We start from the raw sequence: 21,132 nt of genomic DNA, 5'->3' as shown, positions 1-21,132 counted from the left end.
AGGCACTTGAATGATAAAAATCCAGTTCGAAGTAAATATTAATAACCTATTATACAGTGACAGTATACTATCTTTGTTTAACGTCTCACGTTTATACTCTTTAGGCTAAGACAGACGATGATTACGGCAAGCGAATGATGATGGAAGAATTAGTGTAATGCGAATGTGGGAGGAAATGAGAGTACCCCCAACAAAACCCACAGAGATGATATTGTTCACACAAACTTGTGCGTGCTTAGCCGGGAATCGAACCAGGGACCTCACGTACCAGAAATAAGCGCTCTACAATTGAGCCATCGTATCCCCATAACAGTGTACTAGTATATTGTAAGACCATTGCGGTATTGATGTCTTTTGCAGTACTCCGAAGTAGAAAATAAATAAAATGAAGCATTGCATAACAGAAAAATCATACAATGACAAACAACACAGTAACATTAAAGGAAAAAAAGCTATTTTTCTGCTGTTTGTCAATAATCGATTGCAGAAACCAAACCAGTCAAAATCCGATTAGTTTTTTTTAAACAGGAAATTAACTACGATTTGGTTTCTCTTCGTATCCCCTACAATTCTCTTTCGAAGTGTCTGCTTAATGAGGTCATCTCCTATGGGGTCAAAAAACAATATTTTTCTATTCTTGTTTGTAATTTAAAATGTTCATTAACTTCCACTTTGTTTTCTCCACATTGAGACATTAAAATTCAAAATGTACTTGCCACTAGCTTCTTCATCCGATGAAAGAATAATGGCAAATACAGTATTGTAGAAGTATAGAACCTTCAATCTTAACGAAACTTCACGCGAACTCATTGGTTCTTCCCTCTAGTGATGGCATACAGGGACGTACGCAGGAATTTATTTCGGAAGGGGTCCAAAGTTTTTCGGGGGGTCTAAACACAATTTCAGACAAAATTATATTAAAAATTGTAAAATGGCCCTAAAATTAGACTAAATTTACAAAAAAAGTCCGGATTTCGGGGGAGGCCCAGACCCCCAGGACCCACCCTCTGCGTACGTTCCTGATGGCATATGTACGAGCTCCCTGGGTCGAGACCCGGTTTGTTTCGGCAATCCGAACAGACCCGGTATCCTTTATATTCTATACACAAGTTTTAAAGGTTCGTTCGATTAAATTTTGACATCCATCATAAGAAAACCATGGAGCTTTTCTTTCCTCTGATTCTTACTAGTATTGCCTACAAAATGAGACAAGAAATAAAGTTTTCTTGTTTCGTAAGTTATTTTTTGATGAATCATTGTCTCATCTCGTGTCGATTCTCAAAGAATACTTTGTCCTTTCGTCTCGTGTTGTAAATCTGTGTACAAAATTTATGCCCTTATTCATCTTAATTTCATGTAGAAGCTATCAGAATCTTTCTGTGTCACAAGTGATCCCCGAGAAGGTAGTATAAAAACATTTAAACCATATTGTAATAGCCTCTACAGATGACGTGCTCAACCATAAAAACAACACCCAGCAGGCGATAAATGTTATTATTCAATATGTGACCGAAGTGGACTACGACGTCAGCACCCACGAGGATCATCGAGAATTCACGAAGATTCGATATATATATATATATATATATATATATATATATATATATATATATATATATATATATATATATATATATATATACAAGGGCGGATCCAAGGGGGGCTATAGCTCCCCCTCCCTTGATCCCGCCACTGTATATATATTCATTATATATATAAAAGCCGCACCACCTTCAACAGCATCAGTCTCCCAAACTGATCACTCCTGTTCTCTTGGCTGCGTCTGAGCCCTAAGGTTCTTCCGAACCAGTCCTTTGGCCCAGGCTGGTCCTGGGTCCTGGAATAATCCAAATCATCTTTAATCAAATTAAGGGACATTATTAGTCTTAAGACCTTATTAGCCTTAGCCCTTGTTAAGGAATTATAGTGTAATCTGTAATTTATTCTAGTAAAGTTTTATAATAAACGGTTTGGGAGAAAGTTCAAATCCCGTGCAACATCCTTTAAATTATACCAGCCTAATTCTGGGAGAATTTTGTAATACTTATTATTAAACTATACCATTTAAGACTTGCATATCTTTAAACGTTGATAAATGCTCTCCATTGTGTCCGTAAGTCACTTTGTCGGCATATATATTCTCGTCTCTTCTGGAATGTGAATGTAAGTTACACTTCTTATCCCGAAAACGATACGATATGACAAATTACTCGATCGCGTTTCCATATAGTCTGATAGATCTTGTAGTTATCTTTGAGTGCATTGCAATGCTTTGATATTCACACAGACGTATATAATAAGTAGGGGATGCAGTGGCTCAGTGGTAGAGCGTTCACCTCTGGTGCGTGGGGTCCCGGGTTCGATCCCAGCTCGCGCCAACTGAATTTGGTGGTAGACAAACACCATATTTGTGGGTTTTCCCGTTTCCTTCCACTTTATTCATTCCACCATTGCATTCATTTCTTATCATCACTGTCTTCTTTAGCCGACATCTTCGTGGGACTTGTATATAGTAAGTATTTATAGGAACATTAGCCGGAGAATTAGATCAAAAATATGCATTTTAAATGTAAAAGCATGAAACTTGGTGTACGTGTTGTTTATATAGAATTAATAATTCTTAGCATTGTAGGCATGTGCGGAATACCCTTTGAGCCGCTATATTGCAAAATGGCGGCAAAAAATTGGGTTTAGCCTGTAATGTTGAAATGGATGGCTGGATTTTAAAATATATTTTTTCATGTTTTAAATCTCCTTTCAAGGCAAAACTTTTTTGTTATAACAAAGACTTCTCTAAACCTTAAGGAGTTAAGGATGTAGCACAATTTTCAAAAAACAAGATTTTTCGATGTACATGTTAAGCCATAATTTGAGCTACAGTTTCCTAAAAAATCGCCACTCAAAATAAGTGTTAAGCAAATTAATGATGCTCAGCATATGAAATATTCGAATTAGGAAGCTACTACCATGAAGTTACACGTATATCAAGCTTCATGATAGAATTGGCACGTAAATCTTTCGTTGATTGTGTGTTAAGTTCAACACATCCTACAGTATTTTCTTTTCCAAATAGTGTAATCAAGTTTTCTTTTGTTATTTTTTTATTAAGTTACCATATATTCAAGATTTATTTTATTTTGTTATATTTATACAAAACTTAATTTTCGTTTTTTTTTCTTTCTTTTTACATCTCCCAGGTATAGAGATATTAGCGGTAAAAACGAATTCTGGATTACGGAGCTGTAAAATCTACTACAAAGGTCTTCGCCCGGGAAGAAAAATCTTAGTAGATCCAACGAAATTCCGAAAGATAAAGAAACGATAAGAACATTCAAGTTAGTTGAAGGTGATAGCTTCTCATCTGCAAAACCAATAGTACAGACTGTGAAAATGAAATTTTTGCTAAAGAACAAGAGCAAAAGTGAGAGGGAACGCGAGGGAGGTCGTTCCTCCACCTCCAAAAAAGCATGTATGGCGTTCCCCCAACTTTCTAAAAAATGACAATGGGCAAAGATAGACAGAGGGGCAGAGTGACGTCATGCCACTACCTACTGTCTCCCTACCTTTTCAGATACACTTTTACCCTTGCTTACAAACAATTCAGTCTTCCTGAGGAGATAGGGTCACTTGAACAGCTGAACAGGGGAAGTGGTATTAGAACAACTCTTCTAAATAACAAAATTAATTTACACTGGAAGTGTAATTTACGTTATAATAAAAAGATAAGTTGATCGGCCTACTCAACGTTGGGCGAAAAAAGCAACTTAATGCGTTCTTCAGAAAGCAATAGTCCGGAACAACCAGCAATTAAGCAGAACGAACCTTCTACAAGCAGGGGTAAAAGTGGATCTGAAAAGGTAGAAGGAGTCTTGACGTCACGCCGTCATCCGTGCCTATCTTTGTCCATAGGTTTTTTTTTTTTTTTTTTTTTTTTTTTTTTTTTTTTTTTTTTTTTTAGAAAGTAGGTGACGCTATAAATACTTTTTGGAAGTGGGGGAACAACGTCCTCCCGCGTTTTCCCTAATTTTCACCCTTGTCTACAAGTCGTTATGCATGAGAAAAAAGTACATTCGCACATACCAAATCTGAAAAGACATGTTCTTTCTATGACAACAAAGATCCACTGCTGCCAAATAAAACCCTATTACTTTATACCAGTGCTTACCAACCGGTATGTTGCGACACACTGGTGTGTCCCGCAATCCCATACGGTACATCGTATATTCTGGAATTTCAGAATCATGAAGTATTTAATAATTAGTTTAATCAATTCTGACACAGACTGTACCAGTCAACACCTTCAGCGGTAATAACAATGTTCAGTGCTACACAAAGTCATTACATTATATAGAAACGTATAGGCTTACACTATTATACTTTATATTATTATTATTATTATTATACATTATATTTTTATTAATAAAAAACTCAAGTAAGTGTTGCGATATGGTGGCATTTAATAAAGCATGTCTCCAGTCGAAAAGGCTGAGAAATAATGTTTCATACGACCTTTAAAGTTGATAGCGAAGCGCACCAGTGTGCCATGAATTTCCAAGATGAATCTCTCATAACAAAATTAAGTGAGGGTGGCATGATCGCTAGAGATGCTATGTACCACGCCAAGTGTTTCACAAGGTTGTACAGTAGGAATAAACAACAAGCTCCGGGAAGAAAGATAATTCACAGAAATTCATACTCTGAAGCAGGGGCGTCATTTAGGGGGGGCAGGAGGGGGCAATTGCCCCCCCAAAAGTTTGAGGAATACATATACTTTAATCGATTGTGTGCTAATATACTAGTACAAAACGTAAAAGTCTTATGTCGGTGGTGCTCTTGCCCCCCTCAAGCGAAGGCTGAAATGACGCCCCTGCTCTGAAGTTCCTTTGCAAAGCATACTTTGCCTTGAATTCTGCCTTAAAAGTGAAGAAGAGACTCCAGTTTTGGTACTGAGTAAATTAAAGAGGATTTACTGCATAAGAATTGAGCAGCCCGGAGAAGCAGCATCTAACATTCATTCAAGTAGGTTAAAAGAACAAATAAAAGCTAACTTTACCAAACTCGAGGCTTGCTCAGAAGGTAGAGATGTTCTGATAGTCAGGGGTGCCCACAAGGGGGGGGCTATGACGCAAACTGCGTCATTGAAATATTTGGGGGGGGGTTAAAATCTATATAAATATGTTTGATGAGGGGGGGTAACATTAATCGAAAAGAAGATTTTTTCATGGAAGAACACCTACGGATAGACAATTGGGGGGGTGCGTCATAGACATAAGGGGGGGTGGGCACCACTGTGATAGTTATCAACAAAGAAATGGAACGTTCTCTGAGGCAAACTTGTGATCTGTACAGAAAGTCAGAGGAAGCTATCCTAGCTTGTACTGCTAGAATATTACGCAGAGATATTCTTAATCTGAGCAGTAGTCATTTAATGGATCATTTTCAGAAGGACGTCAACAAAGGTTAGTTCTTCCTATCTTGATGAATTTCCTGTTCATAATCATGCACGAACCTAGTATTCAAAGTGAGGAAACAGCCAACACATCAGAATCAAGCACACGTTAGCACAGTTGACCAGTTACTACACTTGCAAACACCGGCGTCGTACAACTATGGAAAGTAGACTTTGTCGAGTTCTAGATATATCATTTCCATTATTTTGTAAGAAGTAATATTCACTCAAAAATGCGTTCGAAGGTTGGTTGACCTTTTGTTTAACTTGGGAATGTCAATATTATATAATCAAATGTTAAGTTTGTTAGCTGATTTAGGTGACTCTGCCATACTTGTTTTTGCAGCATTGAAGCTGTAGTCCCTCCAAGTTTGAAGATTGGCATAGACCACATCCTAGTGCAACAAGCACAGAAGGTCCATCCCATGGTACTGGAATTTCTCTTTTTCAGCAACTTGAGAAGGCTAATACTAGTTTAAAACAAATAATCGATCGATTCCCGGCGGGTGCTCCTGTTATTCGGATTCCGGTAGTTCAGTCTCATAGCCTTGCTGCTGAAAGGAACGTTAAAGTCAACTCAACAATCAAATAATTAACTTCAGCATCAAGTCCAGCAAGAAAGTCATGAAACTGCCGAAAAGCAATTCAGCTGTACCTCCCATTTCGGTCACTGACTGTGAAGTTCTCACCCGAAAATCAAAGACTTTGATCGTTCATTAAAACAACTGGCAAATGAAAAGTGTTGAAAATAGATATTCCTGGTGCAAGTATGTTTCAGAGCTTGTTCACAAAAAAGAGAACTGCTGAAGAAAGAAGCAGCAATGCAAGCTCCACAGTTACAAGGAACTAGAAATCCAATATCAGTGACTAGAACTGCTCTTCTTACCCTATTTCAAGATGATCTTATCAGTTGGTATGTAGCGACATTCCATGAATGTCATTTAAAAAGCAACTGACATTGCTAATCCTGGACAAACGCCAGAGATTACGTAGACCAACCATTGTTCAAAATGATGAAGGAAGTACGATGGATTTGGCCTAATAACTACACATATCCTCCATCGCTTTCAGATGGTCAATCATTAAACTGTAAGGGTAAGTCTGACCTGATGAAATGTTTAGAGACTTCGCCTGCAAGAAAAGACAATAGTAGTCGTTAGTGTGTGATGATCCTGATGTTGGCGTGATTATTCTTGATGGACCTGCTGTTGTACATATGATTACGCCAAAGAAAAACGATTCATTGATAGATTATTTACAAGCACATTGCAAAACAGTTTCAGAAATATGTTTTATACAGAATAGACATCGTCTGAATTTTTGCGGTCGAGTTAAAAGAGGAAAAGGATCACGTCGTAGATGAGTTATGCCCCCCTACACACAATGAAGCTGATACCCGAATGTTTCTGCATTCAGCTCACGGTATTGCACACGGACGAAAAAAAAGTTCTCATAGGAAGTGTGGATACGAATGTTGGGTTTCAGCACCACATTATTTTAATGTTCTGGATTTGTCCATCTATGGATTGGTTTTGAAACAACAAGAACATAACACACCTTGACACAAGTGAAACGACTGAAGGACTGGGAAGAGAAAAAAGGCAAAACTCTACCAGCTTTCCATGTCATACCGGGCTATGATACCACTTCAAAATTTTCAGGAAGAGATAAAGTATCTAGCAGAGTAATATAGAAGAGCTACCTAGAAGTGGCACATGCACTCAGTGTTCTTGCCAGCTCAACTTCAGTTCAAGAAGTTGATGCTATTATGCCTTTTATCGAAAGGATTGTTATAATACTATATGATCGTTATAGCCAAGAAGCTAACGTGAACAAAGTCATATTTATATTATTTATACGGAAAAATAGCGAGTTGGGCAATGCTTAACGCCTTTAAACAACATATCCTCAGAATAACCTCCCATTTTTCATAATAGAGTAGTTTATCAATATGGTATATTTAAACATTAATTTATTATGTTCTTCTATGTAAGTAAACTTACTATAAACGGAAAATTTTCCGAGTGTTGTTAAAAACAAGCGGATAATGCATTCAAAATTTTAGAACCAGAAAGAATTTTCTCAATGATATTTTCCTTTTGATCAATGATTTCTGAGGAAACTGTAGCTCAAATTATAGCTTAACAGGTACCAATGGAAAGATCAATAAATTATCTTTTCTTTTATTCAGGGATTAAAGGTGGTTTTGTGCACCATAAAAAAGTTATGGAATGGAGCAATAGATTTTTATCGAAAAATCTTCTGTTTTTCTTTTAATTGTGCTGAACCTTTAACATTTAGAAAAATATTTTTTTTAACAAATTGCCTTGAAAGGAACTTTAGAACAAACAAGAAAGAAAATTTAAAATCGGACCATCTATTCAAAACTTACATGCTAAAAATTTAGTTTGACCGCCATTTTCCAATATGGGTGCTCAAAGTGTGTTCCGCGTATGCTTACAAAGCTCAAATTATTAATTCTTTATAAATCACACTTCATGCTTTTACATACAAAATGCACGATTCTCATAAAATTTTGTCTTAAGCCTCTTGTCTATATAGATTTACGAGGTGCACACCAAAAAAGTAGATGCCATTTCATTCTAATTTCCAACAAGGAAATACAGGGAACTAACTTGTGTCTATTTCTCAACAAAATATCCGTCTTTATTGAAACGCAGTTGCCATCTCCCCGTCCATTTTCTGTAGCATGTAGCATAGTCATCTTTGAGCGGTATGTTCCAGATATGAAAAAAAATGCATTGTCCATGTGGAGGATGAAATTGCCATTTGTCATTTGTAGTTGTTTCTCAGTCGATTTTGGCAAAAACCTGTATCCAAAAGTTTACGAAAATACTCGCCCGTAATTGTATGACTTTTCGGAACAATGTTGGACAATATTTCTCCCTTGGGAATCCCAGAAGATAGCGTATAGCACCTTGTCATTGGATGCCATCTGACGAAATTTTTGGTGGGGATGAACCGTGTGTTTCTACTGCATCCGTTTTGTTTCTAGATTGAATAAAGGAATCTGTGGTTTATCCATTGTCACAGAACTTTCCAAGAAACTGCGTCCTTCTCTTCTGCAATGTATCAAATTTGTAAAACTTGATCGAATCCTTGCCTCTTTTCGATCGTCATTAAGCTTTCATGAAATCCAGCGAGAACAAAATTTTCTTAGGCCTGGTTCATTTTTAATTATTCGTTCTACTGTTTTCATTGTTAGCCCCAATGTATCACAAATCTCTTACATAGGGACACATCTATCTTCCAGAATGAAATTTTCAACATGGGCAATGTTAGTGTCAGTTGATGCTGTTTCGGGACGTCCAATCCTCTGCTCATCTTTCACATTTGTTCGTCCTGCTTTGAACTCACGCATGCACTTCCTAACAGTGTTTTCTGCAAGAACACTATCATCTTACATATCCTCCAATTAATGATGAATATCGGCTGCACGACGTCCAGCTTCGGTGAAGAATTTCGCAACTACCCGTTGCTCATCAGCTGAAAATTCCATGTCCCCAGGTAGTGTCAGAAATCGTCTTATTCGTTCAGTCACTGTAATTCAACTGTTGCCACCGAGCAAAGAAAACTCGCACTACTTAGAGACGCAGAATAAAAGTCCGACGCTGCAGTTGCTTTCCTGAAATGATAAAAAAAAAAGTATGGATTTAGAACAAAACGGCACATACTTTTGGTGTGCACCTCGTAGTAAGAAGAAAGAAAGAGTGGGGGAGAGAATAGTTTTTTCTTAGAATTTCGTTAACAACTTCATACATATATATTCTACCGTATGTGACGTTTCGTCCTCTCTGGGTTATTAGAGCTCTCAGACGTTCTGGTTTAGTCGGGACAGTCCCGCATTTCCGGATTTACATCGTCTCCTCCCCTCCAAATTGTTTAAAAGTCCAAATGTCCCAGTTTTTCTCTAAAACATAAGTTAGTAATATTCGTGCGAAACTTAAAAAGTATGAGAGAATATGTAATGCCTAGGGTATTATTATTATTATTATTTGGCATCAGTTTAACCTCAAATATAAGATTATTTGGTTAAACCTAAATAAATATTGATGAGGTTAAAACCTCATATACTTGGCATATGTGAGGCTATATAATATTGACCGCTTCAACTACCAGCATAGATTAATTCATAAATGTGTCACGTGATAATCTGTACTGCCTTTACCAGAAATTATTCCACTCACTTGTACTATAAAACTAGGACCAACAAACTATTAATAACAGTACTCCTAAAGGCTGTTTGGGCACCTTCTCCATATTTGTCTCTCAGCCCATTGGTTTATACCGGGAAACATTCTTCTATTTTCTTTGACGATGTTGACGATTTGATTTTACTGATTTCTTCTTTTATTTTTTTTAAACATGTTCTTCACATTGCAAAAAATAAGTTCTGTAACAAGCGTTTTCAATATTCATAAATTAAATCTAATTTGGGTCATATTAAATTTGTATATAATGCAATTCATTTTGACAAAGCAATATGTAGCGTGGTCCCGGGTTCGACTACCGATACCTATACAATGGCCCTAAAAAGGAGAGTTTAAACACAAAACAGCCAACTAATGATTTCCGTTACATTAAGAAAGATGAAAAATACTATTACGTAAAATACTACTTTGTACTTTATTAATGTCTTTTTATTAGGATTCTAACAATTTTCTCGTTTTCGTTCCAGGTTTGCGTTGAAGCTTGGCCAACCCTAGAAAGCAGCAACATCTACTTCATAGTTGCTCACCTATTGATGTGTTATCTTCTTCCTCTAACCGTTATCTCCATCTGCTACTGCCTCATCTGGAGAAGAGTTTCCAGACGACAACTGCCCGGAGAGACACAGGATCATGGAGTCGAACAGATGATTCACCGCTCAAAAGTTAAAGTCATCAAGATGCTGTTGGTTGTGGTTATTCTATTTGCATTATCTTGGTTGCCGCTTTATGTACTGTTTACAATTTACAAGTTCAAGGAAATAACCGAAAATGAGTATAGTGTCATTCGAGCTGTACTTCCCGTCGCCCAGTGGCTTGGTACTTCCAATTCTTGTATCAACCCTATTCTTTACGCCTTCTTCAACAAGAAATTTCGTGCTGGATTTAAAGCAATTCTCACAAGTCGCTCTTGTTGTGGTACATTGAGGTATGACCTTGGAACCAAAAGTCAAAGTACAATCTACAGCAGCAGATCTCGAAGCCAAGGATCTCACAAGTCTAGCTTACTATCCAATGTTAGTTTTCATGTAACTGCATCAAGGAGCGTTACTTTTGCTGGGAAAGCTCGGCCAGGGACCATATCACATGATTATAGATTGAACGCAACTATTAGAGGCTATCCTAGAAATCTAATTAGCAATGGTACTACTTATCTGACAAACGGTAACATAACTCCAGTGTGACAATAGTGATCTACATTCGGAAGTTGCTATCTTCATGTTTATATACATGGTAATAGTCCGACTTGTTGCCACAAGCCGATTCTCACAATCAGAGTGGTTAGTTATCTTGCTTGATAGTAATCAAGTAGATATGTTCTTCAAGGTAATTTATACGGACTATACACAGAATGAAACGTACAAGCGACCTCAAACAATAACTGTCAATATATTTCTTTCCTGAATAGATAAATAACATCTCATTGTTAAGATATTTTTTCGAATACTTTATTTGTTGATAGTAAGGTTGCATTATACAAATACGAATAATAGAGTTGGATAAATAACGTTGTGGAAGGATTTCACAATGTTGAATGATAGAAGAACCACTAATTAGTAGAAAAAGATACTATTGTCTGTTACTAACAAGACAATGTCATATCGGATTAGTAAGGCAATTAAATGAAATGGAAAACACTATTGCTCTATAACTTTAATACGAGTTATCGTATCGAGAACTGGAGAATGGAAACTCCAGATACATTTAAACTAATTTCCTTTTTCATTAATTTGTCAATGTAATTGTAATACATTCATGAGTCTCGTAATCATATTAACAGATTTTTTCATGTAAAGTTAATGTATTTCTGGTGTTAAGTAATGTTTGGAAGATCTATAGTCATGTTAACCTTCAGTTCTCCAATTATAACTTTTTAAAAATTAATGTAATAATTCTTATCACATCTTATGAATATTTTAAATGAAGTAGATTGTTGTAAAATCATAGAGATTCGATAATACTTCGGATATAGAGGTCTGGTATTCCAGGCCTCCTGTCCAGTTTCCTCCTGTCCGACAGACTGAAAAAGGAAAGAATAACAAACCTAGCATTACCCTCCCGTCACTCTGAGTACTTAAGTAATAATTTTCAAATAATAAAATCAGAATTAATTTCCATATCAAAAATTAGTTCCAAAAGTATTGATATTCTTTTCATAGTTATCAAATATCAAATGTTAAGTCCATTAATAGAATCAAGAATAAACTTACACTACATATCATGTATTTTAAAACTAAGTTTTACTTTCGCGGTTGTTTGCAATTATTCCATACCGAATCAACTCTGTGAAATGTATTGTTCGATTTTTTTTTTCTTTTTTCATGTTTTCAAACAAACATTATGAGAATTTTCAAACTTCGTACATCAAAAGTAAAGCACCTCTCGATCTTTTATCATTGTTGTACTTACATATAACATGTTTTCAACGAGTTGAGAAAGCATAAATAAGTAAAAACAAAGAAACAACTACAATTTACAATGTTTTATTATTCGATACAATGGACAATCATTATAATATGTGCAGTCGTTTATGCATGATATTCTTCTCATTGGTACGGTAGACATTTCACATAATTTTCCTCATAATTCCTCATAATTCCACACAATTTTCCTCATAATTTTCCTCATAATTTTTCACATAATTTTCAAACATAATTTTCCTCAATCATTATTTGTAATTTTACTTTAATACGTACCTACTGGATTCATTTATTTTTTCCTTCTTAAATAATATTTAGAATTTAATTATACGGTAACGCGCTATTCATTATATTTTGTTTCATTTACTATAATACATAGACGTAGAATTTAAAAAATACGCTTTTAATTGTTGTTCAGATCGTGTTTTAGTTACTTAACATGACCGCTACGTTAACACAAAAAGGTTAGCGGTGAATCATAGAGAACAGAAGCTCCTAACTTTGCGGCAAGTGACTTGACACTAATGACAAAATACGTGTGATTACACAAAACATTTTCTTAAAAAATGTACGTTTCTTCGTTTACAATCAGCCACAAGTAATGTATTTAAAGGCAAAGGAAATATAGATTTACTGAGTATAATTTTGCCCGTGAATAAGGATAGAATGCCCAGGATTGATATAACTGTACTTCTGTTGCAAATGAATCACACAGCTACTTGAAATTATTACGATGAATATATATTATGTACTTTCAAAAATAAGTTAAACAGAAACGTAATATTAGATATGAATCAAACTTTTGAATATATATTGAAGTATCTCCAAAAAATCCATTATAATATTGTTCATGCTGATACAGGATATATTACACCCATATAATGTAGCAAGTAATATAACTTTGCATTAAGTAACAAACAAAGTTTCTGTAATTATCCCCCAGGTTTTGAATATTGTCACACCTATTAATCGTTGTTACATGAACTTTCCATACAATATGATAAGGTTCCTACAAATGTTACTTTTTTTAAAATAATAATAATAATAATAATTTGTCAATTTATGCAAAAACTATCACTACAATTTGTCGTAATTTTCTTTAATAACGTACAATATAACTAGAAATTACTGTACATCGTGTTTTTATGCGCTTTGGCGCAAGGAAGACTTCCGCCAGAATTTGGGAAGCAAGTGTCTTGATCTTCACGAAAATAACTACTTCGTGTGTAAACCACTGGTTTCCATGTATAAATTTCGTGCAGATCGTCCAGGTACGGGTGGCTTAGCCATAGGATAAGAATTTTTTTTGGCACTAACCCGTTATTGTTAGATAATTGGACAGTTACTGAGTGAAATGAGCCAAACTTTGAATAGTTTAGATTTATCTTTTCATTCTCATAGGGATTGTTTAAATTTCTCTGCTGATTTTTCTAATCTTCACGAAATACAACAACCTTCAGAATCAAATGTTTACAATAAATAATGTAACTGAAAGGATTTTTTCGACATGTTCAATCAAAAGAACGGTTAATCGACCCACAGGACTTAAAGTGAAATATGTAAATTACTTTTAGTTTCATAATACGAAAAACTGCGGTAGGCATTCGAACTAATGAAACCAGAAGTAGTCGATTTCTACAAATTCTATTTCAGTACAGAGGACGGGGATGTAAATTAATACATAGCATTGTTTAGAAGTCTATATTGAATACATGGGAAAAGTTATTTTCCTACTTCCTGTATAAAGAAGCAGACGATCGGAGATAAGGGTGTGACTACTTATTTGATTATACGGATTACACTTCCAAGTAAACAGAAAGTCTGATGGAATCAATTCGTGGAAGTTTTATGAAAATTCTCTGTCAAATATCTTGTAAATAGACCTGCCTACTTGGTGCAATTGTAATCTCATCTCTACCTAAGTAGATGTCATATTTCGCCCTTTTGATAAGGTTACTTGAAGTAACATAATGATTTGCATTTACCAATATCTATTTTGTAATACTAAATGACAGGTTGGTAACCAGTCATCTCTATTAATGATTTGAAGGTTAAAGTTTACCTCATATATATCCTATAATGAATATATACTGTATATGTGATTCGGATTCTTGAAATGTTCATGTTTTTAACATATCCATAGTAAATGTTAATGAAGATATCAGACGTTCATACGTGCAAAAGCACACTATAGAAAAAAGTGTACAACTATAACATCGGACACAAATGGAGATGACTCTCTCTGTCTTCGCAACTCTTTCAAATGCTCGTAAACTTGTTAACCGAATAGAGTTATTAAATATGTATTATAAACTAACCTCTATCATAAAGAAGCCATGCAATGGTCTCTAAAATTAAAAGAATTTATTACGTCACGATAATAATACTAATAATAATAATAAGCAGAAACTAACATATTGATGTGACAAAACATCAATTGGCATAATGTCATAACATGGACCACATAGATTTGTTGGTATTGTAGTTAATTAAAAAGTACTTCATACAGGGTATTATAATACCGCCCAATAAAAAAAAATATACGTAACTTCTATGTTAAGGTGTTATTGTTGTGTTTGTAATGTAAATGTTGTTTAGTATCTTGTTGACTAATATATCGTGTACTATATTATATATATATATGAAAATAATATGTATTAATCATGATGTTTTACACTGATTTTATCAGTGTTTCTATCCTACAAGCTGTGTTAACAAGGAACAAAATGGTTTAATATAAGTTACGCCATATGTAATATGTATATTAAATATATTTTAAGTAAGTGTCAATTTATTTGGTTTATTGCCACTTCATGTTAATTCCAGTGTAAAGCATTTTATTACCATCTTATATAGGTGTATGTTATATTATTATCTTAATAACAATGAATACATGTTTTTATTTTCAAATTAACAAGGAATGATCAAATCAAAGAAGCCTAAATTCAGGGTAGAACTATACCGTAATGATTAGAAAATAGTGGCGTAGCGTGACAATAGGTCTAGATAATATCAATTACTAAAATATTTGAAATGCTCTAATTTGATTAAGTAAAAACAGTACGTGAACAAACTAAATATCAATGCCTAGTACACGAAGTAAGAATGAATAATATACTAGAGAAAAGTCAAATTGGTTTATTGTCAAAACACTTTCTTCATTAATACACTTTCTTTTCCTTACGTAAACATTATCTGAACCTGGTAGTTCCAAATTGTTGTGGCTAATTCTGCAAACTTGCTATTCGTCTCTTATTGAAATGCTTTCACTTTTTAACCAACTTTAAAAATAAGGAGGTTCTCAATTCGATTCGGTTATATATATATATATATATTGTTAGTCTATGTTCAGACACATCTTCAATATAGGTGCAACGATTTTCAATATTCCTTTTTCTTTTGTTCAAAAGAGTATTCATTCTGGTAGTCCCGTATATACTTTATAAGGATCTAACTATAGTCCTCCTCAAGGGCTGACAGTGTCATTACTAATTATTCTATGTATGATCACTCATAACTTCAGCATAGGAGCACAAATTTGATAATTCTTATAATGTTTGAAATATTATGCTTTCGCGGTGGTTCAATGTAAATTTCATTGGGATCTAATGATAATCTTCGGAGTTAGATCATGAAGTTCTTCAACGGTTGACAGTGTTAATATAATTGACTTCATTGTATGTATGTTCTCGCATAACTTCAACACACATGTGGCGATTTTTTATTATTCTTTCTTAATATCAAAGAGTTTACTTTCTCGCAGATTCTACATAAATTTTATGATGATCTAATGAAAATCTTTGGAGATAGGCCGTGAAATTCCTCAACAGATGATAGTGTTAATACCATGTGTATGTTCACGTATAATTCCGTTACGCGTGGGTCGATACATATATTTCAAACTCGGTCCATTTTATAGGAAGTTAGTGTCCTTTCTTCATTTTAGATTATCAAACTAAACTAGTGAAAGTAACGAAAAATTGGAAAAAAATAGATAAAAGAAAAATAACCGATTTCAAGAACGCGCTAAAAGTAGAAAACATGAACTTCTTTTAAAAGGCAGCATTAACCAACTTCAACAAAAGCTGTAAATAACAACAGCGTTAAAAAAGCAGAAAATAATAATAATAGGCGCTTCACGGCTGAAAATAAATCATTATCACTATCTATATCATATCACGTCATTCACATTTTCCATGTAACATCTCCGGCCTATTTCCAGTTTCCAAAATTTTATGAGTTAGCGCTCAATACTTACACATATACAGAACCTTTGTCTTGACTTGTCTCTATGTTCTGTCCAACGATAGGTTCCAGTCCCTTATCTAGCTGAAGTTGCGGGGTTATTAAGCCAGTAGAAGGGAGTTAGGTTGAATAATTCCTTCCCATACTCTGTCATACAATGTAATAAAATTATGCTGATACAAGTTTTTCCCGTTAAATCCGCTCGATATAAATCACATGTGAACTTTTTCAAGGAGAATTATAAATTTCACGAATGAAGTTCGATGGCCCTCGTTGCACAGTACCAAAACTTGTTACTTGACAAATCAGTGCCTATCAGTATCATTTGCAAGGTAAATGAGAAGGAAACTGTTTTCTTCACTCATTGATGTAACAGACAGTGATACAGTTGTATGTGTTCTTACATATATAAATGTTTCTATGTTAAGAAACATTGCATAAGGACAGATATGTGGCGAAAAGTCAAACAATTTCTTCTGTATATATTTTTAGAGGAAATAGACAATCATAGTCATCGTCATCTCTAATGAATAAATTTATAAAGTATATTTTGTATTAGATACTAGATATATTTTGTATTTCTATCATAAAATACTGGTGCTATCATCTACCAACTCCAGTACTTTTACGAGATTGTCATGAAACTTACAGTATTTTTTAATTTGCTTTAATTGTAAGATAAATATAATTTTCATTAGTTGGCTTATTTATGATGAATAACACTATCCTTTACGTAAACCTATACAAAAATTACAATTTGTATGTTGTTATTTTCTTCGTTTATAGCCCTAATGATAAAAATATTCGCCAGTGTAAAAATAAACCATCCACGAATTTTAAAATTTCTTTTATTGATTTGATTCTATTTTATAATGATGAAACATGTAATAAAATAACTTAAAATTAAAATATTGCTTGCTTCAACATTCAATAGTGAAGTTAATCTGAGAGCAACCAAATGATGGGTATAAACATAGTCTCACTTCGCATAAAGATTACTCCTAATGCTATAAAAGAAATCTTGATTGCACTAGTAACTTTCCACTTTTTATAAGTGTATTTGCACGAGAAGATTTGTTTTTTTCTTAACCCGCTGGGTTACTGTTTACGGGAGCAAACGTAGGCAGGTACTAACAAGTAGAATACCAAAGGCACTGGCGAGCGCTTTTTAAAATTAATATGACCTTAAGTATATTGTACAGGCGTTAGGTGGTTTCCCTGGGAACCATACAAACATGAAAAATACTGTCAAACTTGAACTAATGTACGTACTGCCTTCTCATTGCATGTTAAACGATAACTAAACATTTTAACAATGAGTTTTCACAATCTCATGAATGCAGAAATGCAGAGGTCCTACTAAACGCTTGCAGAGACTTGGTTTTAGAAGTAAATGCAGACAAAACTAAATACATGGAAGTCCATCGAGATTGTAATACTGCAAATTATGGATGCGTTAAAATATCAAACAATACTTTCGATAAAGTGGATACTTTCAAATATCTAGGATCAATATTAACAGACCAAAATCATGTTCACGAAGAAATTAAATGTCATCTAAAAACAGGGAATTCGTGTTATTATTCAGTTCAAAATCTTTTGTCGTCGCGAATTCTATCGAGGAATTTGAAGCTTCAAATATATAAAACGATAATCATGCCTGTTGTCCTGTGCGGTTGCAAAACATGGTCGTTTACTCTGAGGGAAGAACATAGACTGAAAGTGTTTGAGAGCAAGATCCTAAGACGAATATTCATACCCAGAATTTCATAATGAGAAACTACATAATTTATATAGTTTACCAAACATTGTTAGTGTTATCAAATCTATGAGGCTTAGGTGAGCAAGTCATATAGCCAGAATGGAAGAAAAAGGAACGTTTTTAAAGTTTAACTGGAAATCCAATCGGAAAACGACCAATAGGAAGACCTAGGCACAGATGGGAGGACAATATTACGAGAAATAGGAATACAAAGTAGAAACTGGATCCAGTTGGCTAAGAATAGAATTCAATGGAGAGCTTTTGTGAACCTCTGGGTTCCATAGGCCATAGAGGTAGTTTTAGTTAGAGTTTTCACAATCTTTGCATTTGATTACGCCTGTAGATTGTTTCGCCTTTACTTCTTCTATCATTTATTGATACTTGATTATTTCAAAATGAATTATATTTATCAAAACAATCTTATGTGACACTAAGCATAAAAGTCATGATTCACACAGTTACAAATACAGATTTGATACAATTCGTTTTACAAATGGTACGGCGTGTCCCGGGCTTTCATTGCTTATTAGTTCCAGCTTATAACTTTATACCAGAGATTTGCAAGATGTGTAAGTTCCTTTGGCATTATTTTTTCTTTGTGATTTTTTTCTTAAGAAAAGTTGACTTCCACAGTTTTAGCTGTACCCATTTAATAATATATAATAGTAATGTGTAGTATCGAAAAACACAATTTCAAGGTAGATTAGCTGGCAGCATTATATTATAAAACTCCACCAATGATGTTGTCCATTCTTTGCCATATAACAATATTCCTAGGGACAATTACTGACTATATAATTTCACATTACATCTTGAATTAATTACATATGTTTAATGGAAATTTTGCAATACAATTTAGAACTGCGATTTCAAATTACTAAAATGTCAGCCATGTCCGGCCTTGTATTTCAGGGTTTCTACTGATCTGGATATATTATTTCCCTGACTTTCCCTGACCTTTGGCAGGAAATTCCATGACTTTCATGACGGGTATCGGATGACGTTGACACATAAATAAGCAATAAATAACGATGAATATTTATGTATGAGAACATTTATTCCATAGAGATAAATAGTAATCAATTGCTCATACGTATATTCCATTTACTTCCCATATAAATCTAAGCAACGTTCCATACTGTGATCATTAATATCTACCCACAAACATCTGACAATCAATTACTCTGAAGATAATATACTTCTTATACATTCATTTAATAATGACAAGGCTCTTATAAAATATTTATAACCAGTTTCAATAAAGATGTTACTTATACAAACTACAATTATTATATTATCTACGAACATCTGACATTGAATTACACATCACATATGAGACATCTTATACATTCATTAATAAACTGACAAGGCTACACTAAAATATCCACATTTTGTTTCAAATAAGTATTATAATAGTTGGCTAAACTGAAATTGGTGTACAATTAATGTAAAAATATTTTACAAAATTTCCCTGACTTTCGGTGATTTTCAGTTCTTTTTTCCTGAGCTTCCCTTATCTGCACCATTTTCCCTGACTTCTCTGACCAGTAGGAACCCCGTATTAACATCTAGACTGCCTAATTTCATATACACAGCTTTCTCGAGCAGTGCCACGTGTATGGTTCTCCATACACAAACAATACATTTCATTTCTGTCGCGTTTATTTTATAGGTGTGCATGCAATTACATACACATGGCTTAGAAATCAAAATTTAATGTGCACGCCCCATGTATGTAAACCATACACAGAGTAAAGCATACATCCATGTGCCTAAAATAAAGGTGAAAACAAACTATTATGGTGGCGCAAAGATGAAAAAGGTTAATATATATGGTGGCAGCCAAGATATTTTAATATAGGACACATATTTCTGGCAACTTATGTATGAAAATAACAACACTTAAAGTTAGGTTAACAAAGACTTAACAACGGTAATATTACATTTATAATGTAACTCGTATATGCTGGCTGCTGTAAATACTGTAGATTATACAGGTACAGTTGATATGATAAACAACTTTTTATAATAGATGCATTTTTAACACCAACAGACTCACGTACAAATTCGTAGTGGTTACACTACATTTAAAACTATATTACGGGGGGATCCCAAAAGTAATTTTTCTCCGGTTTTTTAGGAATACAGAGAAAAGTTTGTTTTCAATAACGTTTACATCACTTTAAAGCTTGTACATTTGTCTATTTTTGTACATAATCACTGTTTTAGACTATGCGGTTTTGAGGCGCTGTGGTAGTTTTGAAAGCCCAAGTCATACCAGCTCTCCGCCGTGTATTTGAGGAAACGCCACCTCGACGTCCTTGCTGAAGCGAGTTCTAACCAAATGTTCTTTCAATTTAGGAAACAGGTGCTCATCACTGGTTTGCTCAACCTTCGCGACTGCTTCGACGGAAATTGATGGTCTCCCGCTCCTTTCTTCTTCAGTACAATCAGCTGCAAACTCCTGACACTACTTGTGGACGTTTTTGACATTCATGCACAACTCACCATTGGCGCCAAATTTCAATTAGTTTAAGGTTTTTTTTACGTCTAAACACCAAATAACTGTGTGAACTTAGCAACGCAACCAGGAATTCCATCACAAACGGCTACCAAGCAAAGACTTTGGGTCCCAGCAAACTGCACGCAGACTTAACAGCCACACAAACAGTTTTCTTGATTTCCCAGTACTTTTGGAATTACCCTCGTAGTTGGTGAAATGTGTCCCCACTAAGAAACTCGTAGTATGTCTTATGCTAGAAGGATGAATAACGTGGAAAATCAGAATCCTTACTTCAAAGTTTGTGGTGGGTCATTCAAATGTAACCTATACCAGCAGATAAAATGTCACGTCTTCCATTGAAAGAGCTCTATACCAACTATACCAACATTTCAGTTCTTTCTAATCATTTATTTGTTCGGGAATTCCTAACATGCATGCTCTGCTGCACGAAGTAAATATACCACAATAGCTTCTACACCGATGGCTTGCACTTCATCATAAATTCGTAAAATTTTGTTGTAACT

General features: G+C 34.5%; 1 protein-coding gene across 1 annotated transcript in view; it reads left to right on the top strand.

The window, feature by feature from the left end:
• Window positions 1-17,146, top strand: part of LOC145686511 (neuropeptide SIFamide receptor-like) — a 34,286-nt gene extending 17,140 nt beyond the window's left edge. The window contains exon 2 of the mRNA XM_081759893.1: window positions 10,149-17,146. Within this exon, the coding sequence (XP_081616019.1) occupies window positions 10,149-10,862 (714 nt within the window). The 3' untranslated portion in view covers window positions 10,863-17,146. The remainder of the gene's footprint in view (window positions 1-10,148) is intronic.
• Window positions 17,147-21,132: the final 3,986 nt, after the last annotated feature.

Source organism: Thermobia domestica, chromosome 5 (genome assembly GCF_964235325.1).
Source record: "Thermobia domestica chromosome 5, izTheDome1.hap1.1, whole genome shotgun sequence".
Lineage (NCBI taxonomy): Eukaryota > Metazoa > Arthropoda > Insecta > Zygentoma > Lepismatidae > Thermobia > Thermobia domestica.
This window is presented reverse-complemented; position numbering and strand designations above follow the sequence as displayed.